Raw genomic sequence first — 20,824 nt, 5'->3', positions numbered from 1 at the left:
GCCTCGGACAACCCGGCTTGGTCTAAGTGGGCACAGCTGGGAGTGCTGGGGCAACCGGAGAGAAAAGGCTGGACGTGGAGACCTCTCAGGGTGGCCAGCCCTGCGGGCTCCCAGATGTCAAGGGGGGAGGCCATTTTATTAGACTTACATCTTTCCTATCAGTCCTTCCATACAGTCCCCCTGCCCCCTTTCCCAGGATTCCCCCGGTGGTGGGGGGCTGCCAGGGAGAGCCAAGGTCACCAGGTTCCTTTGGGCCATCAGGGGCCCTGTTGGGCAGGGAGGTCCAGCCCCGGAGAGGGAGGTGCACCATGGGTGGGCAGCAGGTCTGCTGCCTCAGTCAGGATATAAATACCCCATGCCCTGCCAGCACCCAGGGGCAAGGACGAAGCTTCCCCTCCCGGGGACACACCAGGAAGTGCACATGTTCACAGGGCCTCCCTGGGGAGGAGGTTCCGCCAGGCACCCGCCCTGCGTCCTCCGGCTCTTCTCTGCCGATGCGGAGCGCCCACCCTCGGGGTGCCCGGAGCCATGGGCCTCTGCAGTAGCCAGCCGGGCCGCCGACCTTCGGGCGCTATGGCAGCTGGGATCCTCGGGTCGGGGGTCTGGCTCTGCCCCCAGCCACGGTCCTAGCAAAGGAGCCCGAGCACTCGTCGAAAGAAGCTCCGGAACTCCGTATTGAAGACGGTGTAGATGATGGGGTTCAGGGCGCTGTTCACGTAACCCAGCCATGTGACTACGCTGACCAGCCCCCGGGGCAGGGGGCAGGCGGGGCACAGCGCCCTGGTGACGTGGACCACAAAGAATGGTGTCCAGCACACGAGGAAGGCACCTGGGGGCCGGAGGCTTCAGTGAGGCCCTTCCTCAACTCCGGGACCCACTTCTCCCTTCGGCTCCGGCGGGGCTCCAGGGGTCTCCGCCCTCCCGCCATCCCTCCCCCCAAAGTCTGGGCTCCCCGCCCTCCTCCACCCCCCCCAAGTTCTGGGCTCCCCGCCCTCCCGCCGCCCCTCCCCCCCAAAGTCCTGGCTCCCCCGCCTCCCTCCACCCCCCCCCAAGTCCTGGTTCCCCGGCCTCCTCTCAGAACCCCCGGCTGCCAGGGGACACCCACCGACTACCACCGGCAGCACCCTCATGGCCTTCCGCTCCCGGCCCGTGATCTTGGCTCGTTTTCTCGGGGGCCCGGCGGGGGGCGGTGCCTGGGGCCGGGGCCCGGCCGGGTAAGACACTGTCTGGATTGGGCCGCGGGCCGAGTGGCCCTCCGGGTCCGGGCCCTCCGGGTCGCGGCCCCCCACGTCCGGGCCCTCCGCGTCGGGCCCCGGAAAGCGCCGGCGAGGCCAGGGCTGGGGGGGCCGGCCGGGCCCGCGGGCGGCCCCCGGGCCCAGGCTCCGCCGCAGCTTGGCCCTGCGTGCCTCCTCCCAGGTCCGGAGGCGCCGGAACATCGCGCAGTAGAGGACCAGCATCAGCGGGCAGGGCAGGAAGAAGGAGCACACCGACGACCAGACGACGTAGTTCCGGCTCTCCAGCTGGCACACGGCCGGGTCCCGGTCCGGGGCTCTGTTGAGGCCGAACAGCACCGGCGCGGCCACGGCGAAGGCCAGTCCCCACACGGCGCCGATGAGCAGCAGCTGCCGCCTCCCCAGCTGCCGCCGGCTGTAGTTCAGGGGCACCGAGACCGCGATGAACCTGCGGGGGGGGGGGGGAGGCCGGGGAGCTGGGGGCCAGCAGGGACGGGACCCCCCTCCCGGAAGGGGCCGCGGGGCCGGCTTCGAGGCCCGAGCTGGGGCTCTGGGGGAGGCAGCCCCCCGCAGTGAGCCAGGGAGGCCGGGAGGGGGCTCTATTCTCCACCTTTGCTAATTCGTGTGCCCCCGGGTCAGCCTCGGAGGCAGAGGCCCCTGGCTGGGGGGCGGGGCTGGGGGAGAGCGCGCCGGGGAGGCCCACCTGTCCACGCTGATGGCGCAGAGGTGGAAGATGGAGGCTGTGCAGAGCATCACGTCCATAGTCATCAGAGCATCACACAGAGCCGGGTTCAGAGTCCATACGCCTCCCTGGTACTGGGACGGATGGACAGAGCTCTGAGGTCCCGGCGTCAACCGCTCAGACATTCATAGTGTAGGGGGCGGGGAGAGAGACAGAGACAGAAACACACACAGACAGAGACACAGAGAGAGAAACAGGCAGAGAGAAACAGAGAGACAGAGAAAGAGACAGAAACACAGAGAGACAGAGACACCGAGAGACAGAGACAGAAACACACACAGAGAGACAGAGACAGAGAGAGAGACAGGTAGAGACAGACACACAGAGACAGAGAAAGAGACAGAAACACACAGAGAGAGACAGAGAGGGAGACAGAGAGACCCAGAGACAGAGACACTGAGAAACAGACAGGGAGAGAAAGAACACTCAGGGCACACACCCACTCTGCGTTTGGGACAGAGATAGAAGCTGGGAGGCTATACCCCAATGCCCTCAGATTTCTCCATCTGCAGAGCATAAATGGGGGCACACCAGGGACCCAGACAGGGTGTAGATTTGGCCAGAATAGCTGTGCTCATTCCAGTCTGGTCGGGAGAAGAAAAGCATGGTCTGCCCTGGAAGCCCTCCTTCTGCTTCTGAACTCTGGCTGAGATCTTGGCCATGTCCCCCACCCACTGTTTCCTGGGCGGTGGCCGTGTGGGGATGGGGGAAAGGGCTGCTCTCCTTTCCTTTCCACGTTGACATCTGGACCTCACTGCCATTGAAGGGGCCATTCAGTGACTTTGTGTAGTAGGACAGCCCTTAGGGTTTGGATCAAAAGATCAGGGGCTGACCAGGCCCCTGTGCCAAGTGGGAGGTAGAATCAATCTCTGTAAGTACTCCTCTCTCCCTGGGCCTCGGTTGTCCCAGATGCTCTGGGATCTCCCGCACCCTACTTCTCCAATTCCCTGGAGCCCTTTGAACCAAAAGCTCTCTAAGGTCCCTTACAACTCTCAGTCTCAGATCCTCCATTACTTCCAGCTCTAGAAATCGCTGACAAAGAATTCAGGTGCCTGGATCTCTTCACTGTAAATCTTGGGAGCCTCAACCAGGTCCTACCAGACACCCTCCAAAGGAGATCCCAGCTCCTCCTCCTCTGTCCCTCAACAGCAGATCCCGGCCCCTCCTCCTCTGTCCCTCAACAGGAGATCCCGGCCCCTCCTCCTCTGTCCTCTCCACTGAGATTAAAGGCTTAGTGGGCAGCAGATACGTCAGAGTTCAGAATGACCCCTCCCTCCCTGGATTATCCTCATCCCCTACCCTTCCCTTGGTCTGTCCTTCACACCACCTGTGAGGACACATTCACAAAGACCCCAAAGTAACGAGAAAGTTTGGTCCCTCCCTCACACATACACCCCGCCCCCTTATTCCTTCTGAAGCAGGAGGAGCCCCCATCCTGAGAGCGGTTCCAGCGTTTGAGGCCGGCCACGAGTTCCCGGTCAGAGTGCGGCAATTTGCCCTCCCAGCCCCCTCCATGGGATGATGATGCTGGAAGGCCAGGTGCTGCCTCAGCCCCACAGGTCCCATGACGCAAGTCTGACGACCTCAGGGGACAATAGATTGAGAACCACCTTGTCTTCATCCCTGGCCGTGCTCCTGCTGCGCCTCGGGCCCCTCAGAGGTGACCCACTTTATCCCCCGCCCCCAGACGGATGGTTTATAAGTTGGTTTCCGCTTTATAGAGAGGACTGTCTTTACCTGGACAGCACACTAGGAACCTTGTGCTGCTCACTCCTTAGGGCAGGACCAAGGGAAGAAATACTAGGGATGCAAGGAGTGGGGCCTGGCTGAAATCCTTTGACTGACTCTCCCATTCTTTGGTGTCTGAGCTTAGGAAGAGGGAGTCAAAGGGAGCTAGACTCCACGCACACACTTCACTGAACAGATTCTTATTAAAAGGCACAGAGATTGAATTAGAAAATCTAGAAACAAGATGGAGATTGGGCTGGGCATCTCGGGCACTAGCTGAAAGGCTGCGCCCCAAAGTACTCATCCACGGAGTCCGTGTCACTCAGCATGAGGTTTTCACCAAAGCGCCCCAGGAGTGTCCAGGAGGCTGGGCTGTTCCACATTTTTATAGTGAACTTGGATAAAGACTTGGGTGGCTTGCTTATCCAACGTGCACATGACTGAGTCAGGAAGGCTAACTCACCAGATAATGTGGGCTAGCCAATCAGGATCCTAAAACAGCTTAATGGGCTAGGAATGAGTAGGTGACCAAGGATGAGGTCCTTGGGCCTTTGGGTTCAATTAGTCCCAGAAACAGCTGGGACAAGGAGAAAACTGCTCCCCCTAAACACCCTCTGAGAGATCTTCAACATTGCTCTTTGGGCAGAGCAAGACAGGTTGCTCAGACTTGAACTGACACAGCAGATTCACATCTCCCTCTCTCCTCTCTGTCTCTGTGTTTCTCTTTGCCTCTCTTCCTCTCCTTTTGTCTGTGTCTGTGTTTCTCTCTCTCTCTCTCTCTCTCTCTCTCTCTCTCTCTCCCTCTCCCTCTCCCTCTTTCTCTCCTCCATCACCTTATCTCCCTTATTCTCCTCCCCAGCCTTCCTCTCCCTGCACTCCTCATCCCTCTTTGGTTTCTCCATACATTTCTTTGTTTCTGTTTCTGTCTCTCTCTGTCTCTCCCTCTCTTTCTGTCTCTCTCTCTCTCTCTCCTCCCCAGACTTCCTCGCCCTCCATCTCTCCTCTGTTTCTCCTGACATCTCTGTGTCTCTCTCTTCCCTCTATTACTCCCTCTCTTCCCTTCCCTTCCTCTCTCTTTCTTCTCCTTTTCTTTCCCTCCATCCCTCTTTCCTCCGTTTCTCTTAACATGTCCGTTTCTCTGTGCGTCGGTCTCTTTTCTCTCTCTCCCAATTGCCTTCCTCAGTCTATTGCTATCTTGTCATCTTCATCTCCCTCCTCAATCTCAGGAAACCAGATCTGGTATTGGAGTCTGGAGGACTATAGGAAGGTTGAGGACAATGGTCAGAGGGCACGACAGTGTCAGGTTCAATGTTTCAAGAGATGAGATGTGTATGAAAAGAGTTAGTGAAGGAGGGCTAGGGAAGGATGGGACAGACATGAAAGGGGTGGCAGGGGAGGGGATCTAAAGAATCAGCGACAGGGACCGTGCAACATGAAGTAGACTAGACTAGGGCTTTATACCGGGATATGGGGGAGGGGGCAGCAGGATCATGAGCTGGACAATTGGTGTGGAAGGTCCAAGAATAGACAGTAAAAGGACTGACGGGGGGGGGGGGGAGTGACGTCCTTTATCCAAAGGAGAGAGAAGATCCCGAGTTAGAAGCGGGAGTTGGGGGGGAGGGGGTGGTGTCCAACGGAGGAGAGGGGGACTGCAAAAGGGATGGGAGTGGCTTGGGTCTAGGAGGCAGGATGGACGGGCAGACCGGGCCAGGGGGCTTCCTGGATCCAGGCTCACCTCACCTCGGAATAGACGAAGAGCGGGAGAACCAGGAGCGCCAGCAGCAGGTCGGCCACGGCCAGGCTCACTATGAAGAAGTTGGTGGGGGTCTGCAGGGCCCGCTCCGCCGCCACGCTCACACACACGAGCGCATTGCCAGCCAGGACGGTGACCATGAGCAGGATGCCCCCGACCAGAGCGCCCACATGCGGCTCGAGGGCCCCCAGGCCCCCTCTGCCGCTGCCCGCGAGCTCGCTGGCGTTCGGGAAGCTGCCGTTCCCCGGCATGGCCGAGGACGGATCCCCTTCAGGACCGTGGACAGCGCCGCGCCCCGCCAGGCGGAGATGGGGCGCCGCGCCGCATTCCGGGAGGCTCAGCTCCGACTGAGGAGCCCGGGGAACGGACAAAGGGGGCCCAGGGGCTGAAGAGCGGGGCCGGGCGCCCCAACCTCTGGTCCTCCCCCCGGCCCCCAGCCTATCTCCGGTCCTGGCTGCCGAGCTCAACTCCGCTCCGCACGTGGTAAGTTCTCTGGCTCCACCCCGGCCTCGCCCCTTCTCGGCCCCGCCCTCTCCGGGCTCTGAAGAGAGCCCCCCCAACACAAACACACGCAGGCACGCACGCACACGCGCGCGCGCCCCTCCCCCTCTTTGCAGGGATGGCCGAAGTGAAGGGACCCAGAAGCCCTGGGTTACCACCAGCGTCCCCCGCCTTCCAACAGTCAAGGCTTGGAAAGGGTGGGATAGTCTGGGAATCCGGCATGGACCTCGGTCTGGAAGCAGGGCGATACCGCGTGACTTCGGAGACACTTCGGGAAGAGCTCATTGGTCAGGTACCGGGAGTCCAGGGTGCTGTCAGTCAGAGGACCTACAGATGTTCGATCCTTTCAGTCCTGTCCGGCTGTTCTTGGCCCTATTTGGATTTTCTTGGCAAAGATACTGGAGGGGTTTACCATTTCCTTCACCAGATCATTTTACCAAAGAGGAAACTGAGGCACAAAGGGTGAAGTGGTTTGCCCAGGGTCACACAGTTAGGAAGTATGTAAGGCCACATTTGAATTCAGGGTGATGATGCCTTCTTGTCTCTGGGCCCCATGCTCTATCCATTGCACCACCCGGCCGCCCTGGACCCCATGCTCTATCCCTTGCACCACCCGGCCGCCCTGGACCCCATGCTCTATCCCTTGCACCACCCGGCCGCCCTGGACCCCATGCTCTATCCCTTGCACCACCCGGCCGTCCTGGACCCCATGCTCTATCCCTTGCACCACCCGGCTGCCCTGGACCCCATGCTCTATCCCTTGCACCACCCGGCCGCCCTGGACCCCATGCTCTATCCCTTGCACCACCCGGCCGTCCTGGACCCCATGCTCTATCCCTTGCACCACCCGGCCGTCCTGGACCTAGATAAAATGGTTCCCTATTTCCAAGACCAATTTTAGGCTCCAGAAGCTCTAGCTCCTGCTCAAGTTTCTAAGGTTTGGTCAGAGTAATCTAGGTCCGATGTTTGTGACTCCATGCAGATGTATGTAAAATACAAACAGAGCCGTAACACCCGCTCTGGGTACAGGTCTGAGGGGTGGGGGAAGGGCTCAGGGAGCCCCCCCCCCCCCAGAGAGAGCATCACCAGCACCTCTGCCCCACCCCAGGCTGAGTCTGTTCTCGCCCTCCTGAATCCTCTCTAGTTTCAATTTGAGCCTGTCGGGTCCCTCCATCCATCCTTCTGAGCCTGAATTAAGGTCCTGCCTCCAGAAAGTCTTTGGGGGTTCTGCACCTCCCCTAGGAAGAAGCACCAGGCCCAGGGCTCTTAACCTCTGGCTGCCTCCTTGGCTTCCGTTCTCTGAGGCAAGCACCTGGCCTCCACAGGCGCACGCATGCACGAGACTTTTCCTCCGTGTCTGCGGGAGCCAGGCAGGACTCGGGGAACTTTCCTCCAGCTTCATCCCGGGCTCCCAGGTTGGGTGTCCCTCCAACTGGCTTCCCTACCTTCATGAACTTTTTTTTTTTTTTTTTAACGCGGGTGCTTAGGTTATCTCCCTAAAGCCCCGTCTCCCTAGCGCTCTTTACCGACCCGACGATTGGCACAAACTGTTACAGCCAAACGCCCCCAGCAGTCCCAGTTCCCTGCTCTGCGTACTCTGCCCTCCCTCCAAGCATCCTCTGAGCCGAGATGCTCTCTTCCTCCCCCTCCCTCTGCTCCCTCTCACTGCCCGGAGTTCCCATTTGGATGTACAAACTCATGGAAAGACCCAGGCGGAGGCGGCCAATGGGCCCGGCCTCGGGGCCCCCACAATCACCCCCAGGCACGGACGCTGGGCTTGCCCGCCCCAACCTTTCCGAAGCCTCTATCCGGCCTTCGGGGCCAGGAAAGGGCTGAGAAGGGACTGGGCGGGGCCATCGATCCACCGCAGCAGGCTTCAGCTCGGGCAGCCAGGGGCCGGGCACCTGCGCCCGGCGAGGATGACAGCTGGAGGGGCGGCCTTGACCTTCCCGGCCGATCGATGGCCCCGGACCGACTGTTTGCGAAGTCGCCGGGGCGGAAACCGTGGAGCCTCCGAAAGGGCACCGGGCGGGCGTGGGGGGCGGGTACCAGGGGAACCCTGGCGCCCCGAGCCTCCGTCTCCGCCCTCGAGGTCCCCGGCCCAGGGGATTTATAGCGAGCCAGCCCCCGAACCAAGCACTGGGGTCAGGCGGCCGCCTGGGAGGAGAAGGCGAAATAGAGACGGAGAAGGGAGAAGTCCGCCGGGAGGTGAGAGCGAGCGAGCTTTCTGCCGAGGCCGGTGAGTGGGAGCCGCGGGACTGCTGCAGGTAAGGCTGAGGGGCTCCTGAGCGACGAGGCGTCCTCCGGCCCTTCCCCTGCCTCTCCGGGTCTCTCCCAATGTCTCTGGGTCCCTATCTCTCTGGATCCCAGTCCCTCTCTGTGTCTCTGGGTCTCCGTCTCTTCCAGCGTCTCTGGGTCTCTGTCTCTCCCAATGTCTCTGGGTCTCTTTCTCTCCCAGTGTCTCTGGGTCTCTTTCTCTCCCAGTGTCTCTGGGTCTCTGAATCTCCCCGTATCTCTGTCTCCCTGTCTCCCTCCCCCTTTGAGAACTGTCTTCCTCTCCCTGTCTCTATAACTCTATGGGCGTCTCCTTGTCCGCGCCGTCCTTCTCTTTCTTTTCTTTCAGTCTCTGTCTCCTTACCGCCCTGGCTGGGGCTCTCAGCCTCTGCCTCTGTGATTCTGTCTCGGTCTCGGAGCGTCTGTCTTGCCCCCTTCTCGTCTCTGGCTCCTCCTTCCCCGTGCCTGTTCCCGCCCCTCAGAGTCCCCTGCCTTGGATCTCGGGCGCCAGAGCGCGCTGCCCAGCTCCGGCCCCTGAGCCCGCGCTCCCTCCTTCTCAGGCTCCCTGCCTCTGCCCTCCCTCCTTCTCAGGCCCCTGAGCCCGCGCTCCCTCCTTCTCAGGCTCCCTGCCTCTGTGTCTCCGAGAGCTCGGCCGTCGGACGTTTCGAATATCCCGTGTCTCCCGGCCCTCAGCCCCCATGGCCAAAGGAGTCGGGGTCCTCGTGATCTTCTTTGCCTTCTTGATCCACGGATCTTCTTCGTTCCCGGCTCCCCAGAGGTGAAATCTTCCCCTGCATCTTCCCAACCCCGGCTCCCCTAGCTGGGTGGTTCGGGATCGTCGGACGCCAGCAAACCTGGGCTCGGGGCTCCGAGAGAGGGCGGGACTGGGCAGAGGGAGGCCACCCTCCCCTGCCCTTTCTGGGGTGCGTCCCGGCCGGAGGACGCTTCGCGTCCGACCAGGGACAGGAACACGGTTAGCAACCGGCGCGCTTCCCTCAGCCCTCCTGCCGACTCGGCGGGCTCCAGCCGAAGCTCTCGGGTCCGCGGATGGGGCTGGTTGGGGCGCTTCTCCCACACCATCCTGGCTCGGTCTCCTCCTCCCGCCCCTCACAGCCTGTCTGTCCCCCGACAGGGCTCAGCGCCACATGGACGGCGCCTTCACCAGCGAGCTGAGTCGCCTGAGGGAGAGCGCTTTCGTCCAGAGCCTGGTCCGCGCGCTGGTCGGCCTGGGGCCCAGGTGAGCGCTCCCCCGGGACGTTGGGGGGAGGGAATCAGAGAACGGGAAGAGGGGCGCGGGGCCGAGCCGGGCCTGACGCGGCTGCCGCCTCGCGCCCGTTCCGGCCCCCAGCCCGCTCCGCTGCCTCCCCAGGACCCAGAGACACTCGGACGGCGCCTTCACCAGCGAGCTCAGTAAAATAAGAGGAAACGCCCAGGTGCACCGCCTTATTCAGCAGCTGGTGGGTAAGCGCAGGTGAGAGCCGTGAGCGCGCCCGCGCGCGCCCGCTCCCACGTGCCTCCCCCCAGCCAAGTGGCCCTGCCCCACAGACACCCCCCATCCCCCAACCCCCATCCCTACACGCGCACACTCTTCCTCTCACTTCCAGCTACCTGCAGGCCTCTAACCTCCCTCCCCCCCTTTTCTCTTTTGTGGCCGGGAAGGTCAGTCAGAGAGCCCGAGGAGGTGACTGGAAGGAGCGGGGAAAATGGGCCCCCCGCCTCGGCCCGGGACAATTCGCCCTGCCTGAAGTGGCTTCGAATGTGCCTCCCACAGAACGGGTAACTGCCCCCCCCTTCCCTGGAGCGCAAATGGGGCCGCGGCTCCCTCCCCCTTCCTCCCCCGGGTCATCTTGGGAGCGCGGGCCGGCCTGCAGGGGCCCCCTGTCCTTCCCGGGGTTTCCGGGCTGCGCTGTGTCTCCAGGACCAGTGTTCAAGGTCCTCTTGTGACTTCTCAGTGCAGAACTTCGAGGGAGACCCCCCGGCAGCAGCTGCCTCTGGCAAGTCCTTCCGTGGCCAGAAGCTGAGGCCGAAGGGAAAGGAGCCTCTTTGGGGGAGGGCGCCCAAAGGCAAAGCGCTCGCTGTCTGACTCAGTAATAAAGGAGCATCTGATACAGAGTCCGGCTCGTGTGATTGGGGTGGGGGGGAGGGGGCGTTAGAGACAGGCGGCTCCAGAGGCAGAACCCGGCTGGGAAGCGCGAATCGTTGCACTCCAGAGTCCGCAGTCAGATGCCTCCCGATCGGCCCTAGCGGGGCCCTCCCCTCACCGAGGGGTCCCTGGGTCTGGGAGGCCGGCTGAAGGGGCGGGGCTGTTCTGGCGGAGGCGCCTGGGGAGACTCCTTCGGCCCTGACCCTGGCAGCACCCCTTGAGGGCCATCCCCAAGGGCAAGGGCGGCCTGGCGGAAGGAGACTCGGGAAGGGCTCAACAAAACCAGCGGAGCTCGGCATGCTTGAGAAACCTTCCCCTCTCCGGAGGTCATCAAACCAGAGCCCGGACCTGGGGGGGCTTCCTTGCCGGCCGCTAGAGACCCCAAGTTCTTTTTGCCGTCAGGATTCTGGATGCCAAGGGATTGGGGGCTGCTTCCCAAGGGTAGAGCTGGCCAGCCCCAGCTTCCTCCTGCAGCCCCTCCCTGATCCTGAACCACAGCAAAGATGCCCTAAGCCCTTCCTTACCCCAAATCCCTCCTCTTCCGCGAGGATTCACCCCCTAGGAGACAACTCAACCCTTCCCCATTCTCCCTGAAAGCAGCTGCAGCCGCTGGGCATGCTTGGGTTCCCAAGGGCTCTAGCTCTGGCTGGCCAGGACCGGGGCCTTCTCTGCCGGGGATGCTCTGGCTGGCCAGGACCGGGGCCTTCTCCACCAGGGATGCTTGGGTTCCCAAAGGCTCTAGCTCTGGCTGGCCAGGATCGGGGCCTTCTCCCCTTGGCAGTCTCCTCTCCCCTTGCCAGTCCCCTCTCCCCAGACTGCCCAGTCTTTTCTGGGAGACCAGCCCACAGGGGTAGGGCTTTGGGAGCAGAGCTGGAAGGACTCTCCAGAAGCCCAGATCCCTCTCTTCTTCTTGCTCTTGCTTCCTTAGGTCTGGAAAGCTTCTCCTTAGCGAGGCTGTTGCCTGCCCCTGCAGCCCCCATTCAGGCTCCTGGCTCAGTCTCTGCGGCCAAGTGGCCGTGTTACTGCCTGCTCCATGGGACAGTCAGGCTGTGTCCCCCCTCCTCTCCCCCAGGCTCCTCCTTTCCTTACTACCCCCGGCTGGTGACCTGGCAGCCCTCTCTGGCTCAGTTCATCGGTGTCCTTATTAAGATGGTCCCCAGGGTCAAGCCCCAGCCTTGCCTGTTGACAAGTGGTAGATGACTCTTCTGTCCCGGACTCTGGGGACACACATGAAGGAGCACCAAACAAGCCTGCTCTGCAAGAGCTCCCGCTCCCCCAGGGAAGATAATGTGCAAGGATCGAATGGATGTGCGGCAGTTTGGGGAGGATGGGCATTCTGTGCCTCAGTTTCCCTTTCCCATGGGGACTGATCTCAAGCACGGTTAAGCATGTGTTTCAGGATTCTGATGGGGAAGAAGGGTCCTTTGCCTCCGGTTGCTTCCCACTTTCTGATCCCTTCTCTGGCATTCCTCTCACACCCCGCTGGGCTGCAGATGCTGATATTCCTAGGGAGCCACTCCTGTGTCCCAAAGAGCAGACACCTCCCAACCTTCCCTCCTCCCACCTCAGGTTCCTCTGTTGCTGTCTCTTCTCCCACAAGCATGTTCTGTGAATACCCCCCCCCCCATGTGATCTGTCTGACCTGGGGCTTCCACCCCAGGGGATGCCAGGATGTCCATCTCCTCAAATATTCTCTGTCAAGGCTCCCACAACCCCCCAGGTGACTTCCCTTCTGTTGGCTTCCTGGTGAAACCAGGTCCAAACCAACAACCTCGTGTGACCTGGACCAGTCTGTGAACTACCTCCCAGTGTGGGGCAGCTAGGTGGCGCAGTGGACAGAGCACCAACCCTGAAGTCAGGAGGACCCGAGTTCAAAGCTGGCCTCAGACACATTTCCTAGCTTGTGACCCTGAGCAAGCCACTTAACCCCAATTACCTCAGGAAAAACAAACAAAAAATACCTCTGCCTGATAGCCTGAAATTTCCAGAAATGCCCTCAGGCCTTTCTGTGTCTCTGCTCCAAAGCTGGCTGTCCTTCCCCCCAAGGTTCATGGTCCTCAGTCCCCACAAATTCAGCAACTGGCTCACCTGCACCCGAGTCCCTCCCCCTTCTCCTTGCCTCTGCCTCCAGTTTGCTAAGTCACGCACTAGCTCAGACCTGTCTGGTCAGATGTCAGACCCACCACTGACTTTGCCTCGGGTACGTCAGTGTCCCGTCGTGGCTCTTCCAGGGCCGTGTATCCAGGGATGCTCTTATGCCCCTCCTCCCCCCATTCTGGCCATCAGAGAAGCCTTTGGCCCTGTTGATTCCTAACAATCCTGCAGTCCACTCCGGTTCTCAGATTGTTTTCAGGCAAACTACTACAGGCATACCTGCTCCACTTTGGACTCAGGTAATTTTTGGGACCCAAATGTCCTTGACGTGCAAATCCTGATTTAGTTCTTCCCCAGGCTGGTCCACTTTGTCACATTATGGATGGATGACTATACGATTGTCGCCAAGTTTTAGGGCTTGCAAGCCAAGCTGTACCCCATCTCCCGTTAGGAGGGATGCGACTTGCTTGTTCCCTTTCACTGGACAGCAACTTGCCCGAAAGGCGTCCAAAGCTAGCAATGGACTATGAGCATTTGTCTGGATCAACAGGCCCCGTGGTGAAGGAGCCACCCAAAGTCTTTCTGATGTCACATCCGGGGCTGTGGATTTTCAAAAATTTAAACTTACCCGATGCCCCTGAAATGAAATTTCCCATAGTCAAAGTGAAAAGAAAAAGATCGGTCCCAAGTGAGATCAACATTTCTGCATTCATTGAATACACATCTGCCCACATGCAGCTTGTTGTTGTAGTTTTTAAGATATAATAAATTCAGCACGTTACTTTAAAAGCAATCCTGCTCCTGTTTTCTTTGGAACATCTGTTCTTTCAATGACTTTTTGGGGAATCCTATCCCTACCTTTCCTTCTTGCCCCTTCCCACTGAAAAGAAGAAAACCATAATCTCTGTAACAACGATGTTTAATCGAGGAAAATAAGTTTACACAAGGACAAAGTGTCATCAGCCCTCAGACCAGAGATGGGCACCATGTTTCATCACAAGTCCTCAGCGGTTATCGCAACGATCAGATTCCTGTGGTCTTTCAAAGTTGTTTTTCTCTACAGGTTCTTCTTAGGGTATAAACTGTTCTAATTTTGTTCAAGTCGCTCTGTATTAGATCATAGATGAGTCTTTCTCCCCAGGTTGCTCCATTACTTCTTGTGACAAAACAATCTCTCATTACATTTACAGACCACAGCTGATGGACACCTCCTTAGGTCCAGTGTCCTCTATCACTGAAGGATCTTGGGAGTGGTCTTTCTTCCCAGTTCAGGAAGGATCAAGATGCTATCTCTGCATCTGCACTGGAGGTCCGGGTGTCCACTAAAGCAGCAGCAAATTTGGCTCTTTCTGGGGAGGGATGAGCTTCAAAGGAGTCAAGAGAAAACCTGCTGGTTGGGAGCTTTGCCCTCCACCTCCAGAGAATCCCTAAGGCCCGACTGGACTAGGGTGCCCTCTGCTGGAAGCCTGCTGGCTGGGCCTCCTGCACCAACTTCCCCCGCCGTTGACTCTGTTGTATTCCAACCTCTGCAAAGTTCATCACTAAGTATTTCTCGGTGTTTGCTTTCTTAAACATCGGTTTTCTCGAAGATAATATTAGTTGCTCCTACAGTGGTGTTTTCGCTATAGACCTTGGATTCTCAGCCTAGAATCTGTGAATTTGTTTTGTTACTGTTTTGGTTAAAGCAGCCGTTTATACAACGCTTTACGATTTGAAAACCACTTTACAAATACCTTTTTACTTAGTAGTATTTTTCCAATTACATAGTTTTCGACATTTATTTTTGTAAGACTATGAGTTCCAAAATTTTTCTCCCTCCTTCCTTTCGCTCTCCCCTCCTCAAGACAGCCAGCCCTCCGACGTAAGTTAGTACAATCATGTTAAACATATTCCGTGTGATTCATGTTGTGAAAGAAGAATCAGAACAAAAGGGACGAGCCACGAGAAAGAAAAATGTAAAAGGGGAAAACGGTATGTCTTCTTCTGCATTCAGAATCCATGGTTCTTTCTCTAGGTGGAGATGGATGTCCCAAAGGAAGGGCATCCCCTCAGTTTCCAGTTCTTTGCCGCCACAAAAAGAGCTGCTATAAAGAACTGGACATGGCCAGGGGGGGGGGGGGGGGGGGGGGATGCTCAGCAGTTGGGGAGTGGCTGAAGTTGTGGTATATGAATATAATGGGCTGCCATTGTTCTATAAGGAATGAGGAATAGGGAGGTTTTTTTGTGTGTGGACACAATTGGGGTGAAGTGACTTGCCCAGGGTCACACAGCTGGGAAGTGTTAAGTGTCTGAGACCAGATTGAACAGGTAGATTTTTGAAAACAAAAAATGGAAAGACTTCTAGGAAGTGAGCAGAATTGGGAGAGGATTGTACACAGTTATAGGAACACCGTTCAGTGATCAGCTGGGATGGACTTTGCCCTTCTCAGTACTACAGCAATACGGCAACACTAAGACAATTCCTAAACTCATGATGGAAAATGCTATCCACATCCAGAGGAAAACACTATGGAGTGTACACTATCTCTACATGTAAATTACTGTTAAGTGGGGGGAAATGAAAATAAAATAAACAAATGGGAGATTGCCTTGGCTGGGGAGTGGCTGGGGAACAAAATAGTATTTGAAGGGGGAGAAGAGCTGCTATAAGTATTTTTCTACATATGGGTCCTTTTCCATTGCATAGGATCTCTTTGGGACATAGGCCCCACAGTGGTATCGCTGGATCAAAGGGTGTGCACAGTTTGAGAGCCCTTTGGGCACAGTTTCAAATTGCTCTCCAGAATAGAGAGATCAGCTCATAGGTCCACCCAGAGTGCTTTAGTGCCCCGGTTTTCCCATATCCGCATCCATTATCTCCTTCTGAATATGTGCTTTGATCTTCCTTGTCACCATAGTAGCTTTCTAGGGTCAGAATTTTTTCTGTTTGCTCACCTTTCCAGCCTATTTCTTTGCCTGTGAATTCTGTTAAACTTCCAGAATGGAAGGCACACTGTCTCCCGGTTCATGGATTTGGGGCAGCTGTTTTCAGAGCTACTATTCTAGGAATCGTGTTCACTATTCCCTCGGCTTCTGCTCTGGTCTTCGAATGACAATGAATCCTATTCCTGGAACTGTGAGGATGATTCCTGCTCCAGCCTTCTCCCCTTCCAGTCCCCAGCCTCCTCCCTTCCCCGCCCCCCCCCCCCCAGCCTCCTCCTTTCCCAGCCCCCCAGCCTCCTCCCTTCTCAGTTCCCCAGCCTCCTCCCTTCTCAGTTCCCCAGCCTTCCATACAAACGGTCTCATTGGCCCTCAGACTTCGGGGAGACCTCCTCCTCTCCCACCTTCCCAAGGACTAGTCTGGCCCAAGGCAGGGAGGCAAGTTCTGTTCCCAGCGGCTGGGGTCACTGACTAGTTAATGGTCTGAATCCCAGGGCGGTTGAGGAGGAGGGCCGGGATGAGTGTTCCTGAAGCAGGGACTGCCTGGGATGGGGCGCAGAGGACACGGACCCGGGCCTTCTGCTCCTTGTGTGAGTAATGAGGCTCAAAGGGCGGAAAGCAGATTCTCCACAACCAAGACTCCTGCTCCCCCTCCCCAGCTCCTCCCCAGGACCAGGCTGTCACATGACGAGTCCAGGTCCCCTGTTCTGGGTGGATGAGACCTTGGAGATGGGGGCGTGTCACAGCAAACCACCCGGCCCGGCCCAGCCCAGCCCTGGCTGGAGGTGCCATAAATAATCATTTGCCAGATTCAAAGGTCATTCCCTGTGTGCCAGGGAAGTAGCAGGGCAGGGCAGGGTGGGCCGAGCAGGCCGAAGAATCTTTGCTCCCCTTCCCCGGAGGCGTCTGGGGTGGGCCTGGGGGGCTGGGCTGCTCCCCCACCATGAGGGCTTCTGGCTGGGCCCTGGGGCTCCTGCCACTTCTGCTGCTGCTTCCCGGAGCTGAGGGCCAGATCCAGGGTAATGGGGGTTAAGGGGAAAGCAGGGATAGAGGGAGGGAGTCAGGGAGCGGGGGCAAGGGATGTGGAGGAGAGAGGTGGCGAGAAGGGGCTGAGGGGGGGCAGGGTTTGGGGGGCATAAGGGGCTGGGGGCTTCAGGGGCATTCTGGGATCAGTCCTGATTCAGAGTGGGAATCCCCCATAGTGTGCTCTGTGTCCCCTGACTGGATCGAGGTGTATGAGAACGAGCTTCCCACACAAGCCGTGGCCACGGTCACAGAGCCCCTCGGGCAGATGGTCGTCCTGAGCTCTACTTCCAATCCAATCTTCGAGCTCAAGAATAGGGGGCTGAGGCTCACCAGAGAACCCGATTTTGAGGTAAGAGGAGCCAGCTCCCCCCTCCCCGGCCCTTCCCCACCCTCCTCCCCCCTCCCCCAGAAGACAGAACTCCTGGGTCCTCCCTCAGAGGGACCCTCCCCCCACCTATCAGGCCGGGGGGAGGCTAGCTGGTTTTGGCAGTGACTGTTGCCCATCCCCTTCTCCCACCCAGACAGAGCGTGTGCTGACTGCAAACCTGGACTGCAAGGAAGGGAATATCGTGGTGAGTGGGAGTCTGGGGTGGGGGGCAGGGCGGGCAGTCAGAGATGACGACCCCTGACTTCTAACCCCTGGCCTGCCTCAGGTGACCAGGCTGACCGTGACTGTGGTAGTCCTCAATGTCAATGACGAGCCCCCCCTGTTTCCCTTTTCCAGCAAAACCTGGAACGTCAGCGAGGTGAGCGCAGCGGTGCACGGGGAAGGGGGGTGCAGGGAATGGGGGGGCTTGAGCGGAGCTGCCCTCACCCGACCTTTCCAAATTCTGTGCAGAACACCATCGTGGGGACCACTGTTATACCGGCCACAGAACTGGCAGCCACAGACAAAGATGAGGACACACTCTTCTACACTCTCTTAGGGCAGAGCCCCCCGGTCAGTTGAACTGGCTTTCTCCCCTAATCCCCTCCAGCCCGCCAAACCCCTTCTCCCTTCCTCAGCCCCTTCCAGCACCCCTGAGTACCCTCTGCCTTTGCCAATACTGTTCAGGACCCCGGGCACCCTCCCCCCCATCTCCTCCAGGACCCAGGCACCCTTTCCCCCAACTCCCAGCCTGGTGCCAGGCTCCAGTTGGGGTATATCTCCTGGCCGCTTGTCTGGGGAGGAGGGAGGGAGCATGGGGCTCCAGCCGGTGCTTACTGGCCGCTTGATGCCTTATGGCCCCCTCCCCTCTCTGCCTCAGGGTGCAGACAAGGTTTTCTCCCTGGCTGGGGTTAACTCCCCCGCCCTGCAGCTGGCCCAGGCTCTGGACTATGACAAGATGCCATCCATGGTCTTCCACCTTCTGGTCAGGGTGAGTGCCCTCCCCCCTGGACCTCCTAAGAACCTGGCTGGGTGATCGTGGGAGGTGATGTTGGCTGGGTGAGCCTATCTGGGTGATTGGGGGAGGTGATCCTGGGAGGTGATTCTGGGAGGTCCTGGCCCTCTCTACCTTCACTTCCCCTCCATGAGATGGGGGGGGTTCTCAGGACCTCCCTTTGAGGTCCATCTATACCCCGGAGCCTCTGGACACTTAGCTGTCCTGACAGCCAGATCCGGCTGTGGCCGGTACGCCCCCGCTCCCGTGCAGGGCTCTCTGCCCCCGAAGGCCAGGGGCTTGGGAAGGGACCAGCCCGGGGGGCCTTTAGCCCCCTCATGCGTGGCTGGGCGCCTCTACCTGCCACAGGACACTCCCGAACCGGAGGCCAAGCCCAGCCACACGGCCACAGCCTCCATCACAATCCAAGTGATTCCTGCCGACATGCGCCCGCCCTGGTTCTTGCCCTGCCGGTTTACCGATGGGCGGATCTGCATCCACGCCGAGTACAGCGGAGCAGTGGCCACTGGCTTGGTCCTGGTAATGGCCATGCCCCGGGGAAGGGAAGGGAAGGGGCGTTCCTCCTCCCATGTGCTTCCGGCCGCGGGCGAGCCCCTGAAGGCCCTGCCAGGGTTCCTCGGGGGCCATCCCTGGGTCTCCAAGCTGACCCCAATCGGGCTGTGCCCAGACCTTCCTGCCAGGGGCTGAGGTGGGCACGTCTGGGAGCCCAGGGCAGGGACTTACTTGAGAAACTGAGGCAAATTAGAGGGAAAAGAGGAAGTAGGGCTAGAGGCTGCGCTTGTGAGTTACTGAGGGTTTGGGGGTCTGTCTCCTCGGTACATCCTGGCTCGGACCTTCGGTCTGGCGTTGAGGGGAGGCCGGGGGGGGGGGGGGGGGGGGGGGGGGGGGGGGGGGGGGGGGGGGGGGGGGGGGGGCCACCAACTCTCCTCTTCCCCCTCCAGACATCACCCTTCACCTTCTCACCTGGGCCTGTGTATGCTGTTGATGGGGACACGGCCATCAATGAGCAGATAAGATACAGCATTATTGGGGGTAAGAGGCCCCCCGGGTCTTCCAGAGCGAGCCCCACCCTTGCCCCTGGTGGCGCCCAAGCCCTCTGCCCCGCCCCGCCCACCGCCACCCATCACCCTTCCTCTGGGTACTGAGGGTGGCCTCCCCTCCCCCCAATCTTCCTCAGGGAACCCGGACAACACTTTTCAGATTGGCGAGGACTCGGGCAACGTCACCATGACCAAAGCCATCCCCAGGCCCACCATCCTCACCATGCAGGTCCAGGTGAGAAGTGGCTCTGGCTGCTGCTCCCCTCCCTAGCTCTTCCCCACGGGAAGGCTGCCCCCCCGCTCTGAGGCTGCCCCCCCACACTCTGAGGCTGCCCCCACACTCTGAGGCTGCCCCCTCGCTCTGAGGCTGCCCCCCCGCTCTGAGGCTGCCCCCCCGCTCTGAGGCTGCCCCCCCGCTCTGAGGCTGCCCCCCCCTCTGAGGCTGCCCCCCCGCTCTGAGGCTGCCCCCCCGCTCTGAGGCTGCCCCCCCGCTCTGAGGCTGCCCCCCCACCCTCTGAGGCTGTCCCCTCGCTCTGAGGCTGCCCCCCCCTCTGAGGCTGCCCCCCCGCTCTGAGGCTGCCCCCCCACACTCTGAGGCTGCCCCCTCGCTCTGAGGCTGTTCCTCTAGACCAGAGTTCTCTGCTCTTCGGCGTCGATTCTGCAGCTTCCCTGGGCTCAATGAGCACCCCTAGATCTCCCATCTCCCAGCTGGCCTCCTATCTTCCCCCTCCCATGATTCTTCAAATCTCCTAAACTGGGGTCCAGTGACACTCAGTGCGTCCAGACCCAAACTCATTCTCTTTTCCCCTCCCCCTCCTGCAGGCTCTCAAGACTCCTGACCTCTCACCCCCCCAGGGCACAAGGGCCGCCCCTCTCATCTCTACAGCAGTTCCCACCGCAGCCCCTGCCCCCTGCCCCCCCCGGGGGGGGGGGAAACGGAAAGGGAGGGGGAAAAAAACCAAAAGGGGAAAAAAAGGGGAAAGGAAGGAGGGGGGGGGGGGAAGGGGGGGCCCAAGGGGAAAAAAGGGGGGGGAAGGGTGGGCCCCCCAAAAAACCCGGGGGGGGGAAAAAAAGGGGAAGGGGGGGGGGAAAACCCAAACCCAAAACCCCCCCCAAAAAAAAAAGGGGGAAAAAAGGGGGCCCGGGGGGGGGGGGGGGGGGGGGGGGGGCCCCGGGGCCCCTCCCGGGAGGGGGGGGGGGGGGGGGGGGGGCCCCCGGGGGCCCCCCGGGGGGGGCCCCCCCAAAAAGGGGCCCCCGGGGGGGGGGGGGGGGGGGAAAAAAAGGGGGGGGCCCTGGGGGGAAACAAAAAGGGGGGGGGGGGGGGAAACAAAGGGGGGGGGGGGGGGCCCCCGGAGAAAAAAGGGGGGAAAGGGGGGGGGGGGGGCCCCCCCCCGGGGGGCCCCCCCCAAAAAAAAAAAAAAGGGGGGAAAGGAAAAAGGGCAGAAAAAATATTTTTTTCCCCCCCAAAAAGGGGAAAAAAAGGGGCCCCCCCAAGGGAAAGGGGGGGGGGGAAAAAAAAAAAAACCCCCCCCCCCAAAGGGAAAAAAAACCCCCCCCCCGGGGGGAAAAAAGGGGGGGGGAAAAAAACCCCCCCCCAAAAAAAAGGGGGGGAAGGGAAAGGGGGGGGCCCCCCCCAAAACCCAAAAAAAGGGGGGGGGGGGGAAAAAAGGGGGAAAAGGGCCCCCCCCCGGGGGCCCCGGGGAAAGGGCCCCCCGCCCCCCCTTCCCCCTTTCCCCGGGGGAAAACCCTTTTGGGGGGCCCAAGGGAAAGGGGGCCGGGCCAGGGGTTTTTGGGGTTTTTTGGGCCCCCGGGGGAAACCCCGGGGAAGGGGGCCCCCAATCCGGGCCCAGGGGCCCCCCCCCCCCCCGGGGCCCCGGGGGGGGGGGGAAAAACCCCCCCCCCCGGGGGCCCCGGGGGGTTGGGGGTTTTTCCCCCCTTTCCCCCCCCAAAAAACCCCCCTTTTGGGGCCCCGGGGGGGCCCGCCCCCCCC

The 20,824-nt window shown here is 60.0% G+C and overlaps 3 protein-coding genes across 3 annotated transcripts; 2 read left to right on the top strand and 1 right to left on the bottom strand.

The window, feature by feature from the left end:
• Positions 1–626: 626 nt before the first annotated feature.
• DRD4 (dopamine receptor D4) lies at positions 627–6,178 on the bottom strand. Its single transcript, XM_031943582.1, has 5 exons — positions 6,112–6,178; positions 5,443–5,996; positions 1,936–2,048; positions 1,106–1,680; positions 627–829 (listed from the first exon to the last, which is right to left on the bottom strand). The coding sequence occupies exons 1-5, from the start codon at positions 6,176–6,178 to the stop codon at positions 627–629; spliced, it is 1,512 nt and encodes a 503-aa protein (XP_031799442.1).
• Positions 6,179–8,859: 2,681 nt separating this feature from the next.
• Positions 8,860–10,324, top strand: SCT (secretin). Its single transcript, XM_031942577.1, has 5 exons — positions 8,860–9,008; positions 9,363–9,467; positions 9,600–9,701; positions 9,890–10,006; positions 10,183–10,324. Exons 1-5 carry the CDS (start codon positions 8,929–8,931, stop codon positions 10,319–10,321), a joined length of 543 nt encoding a protein of 180 aa, XP_031798437.1. The 5' UTR covers positions 8,860–8,928; the 3' UTR covers positions 10,322–10,324.
• Positions 10,325–15,903: 5,579 nt separating this feature from the next.
• On the top strand, positions 15,904–19,144 carry CDHR5 (cadherin related family member 5). Its single transcript, XM_031943581.1, has 10 exons — positions 15,904–15,976; positions 16,289–16,405; positions 16,589–16,761; positions 16,934–16,984; positions 17,066–17,158; positions 17,251–17,352; positions 17,660–17,770; positions 18,143–18,313; positions 18,736–18,826; positions 18,972–19,144. Exons 1-10 carry the CDS (start codon positions 15,904–15,906, stop codon positions 19,103–19,105), a joined length of 1,116 nt encoding a protein of 371 aa, XP_031799441.1. The 3' UTR covers positions 19,106–19,144.
• The last annotated feature ends 1,680 nt before the right edge of the window (positions 19,145–20,824 follow it).

The sequence above is a fragment of the Sarcophilus harrisii genome, chromosome 6, assembly GCF_902635505.1.
Source record: "Sarcophilus harrisii chromosome 6, mSarHar1.11, whole genome shotgun sequence".
NCBI classification, from domain to species: domain Eukaryota; kingdom Metazoa; phylum Chordata; class Mammalia; order Dasyuromorphia; family Dasyuridae; genus Sarcophilus; species Sarcophilus harrisii.
The sequence above is the reverse complement of the archived record's forward strand: the minus strand, read 5'-3'. Positions and strand labels throughout refer to the sequence as shown.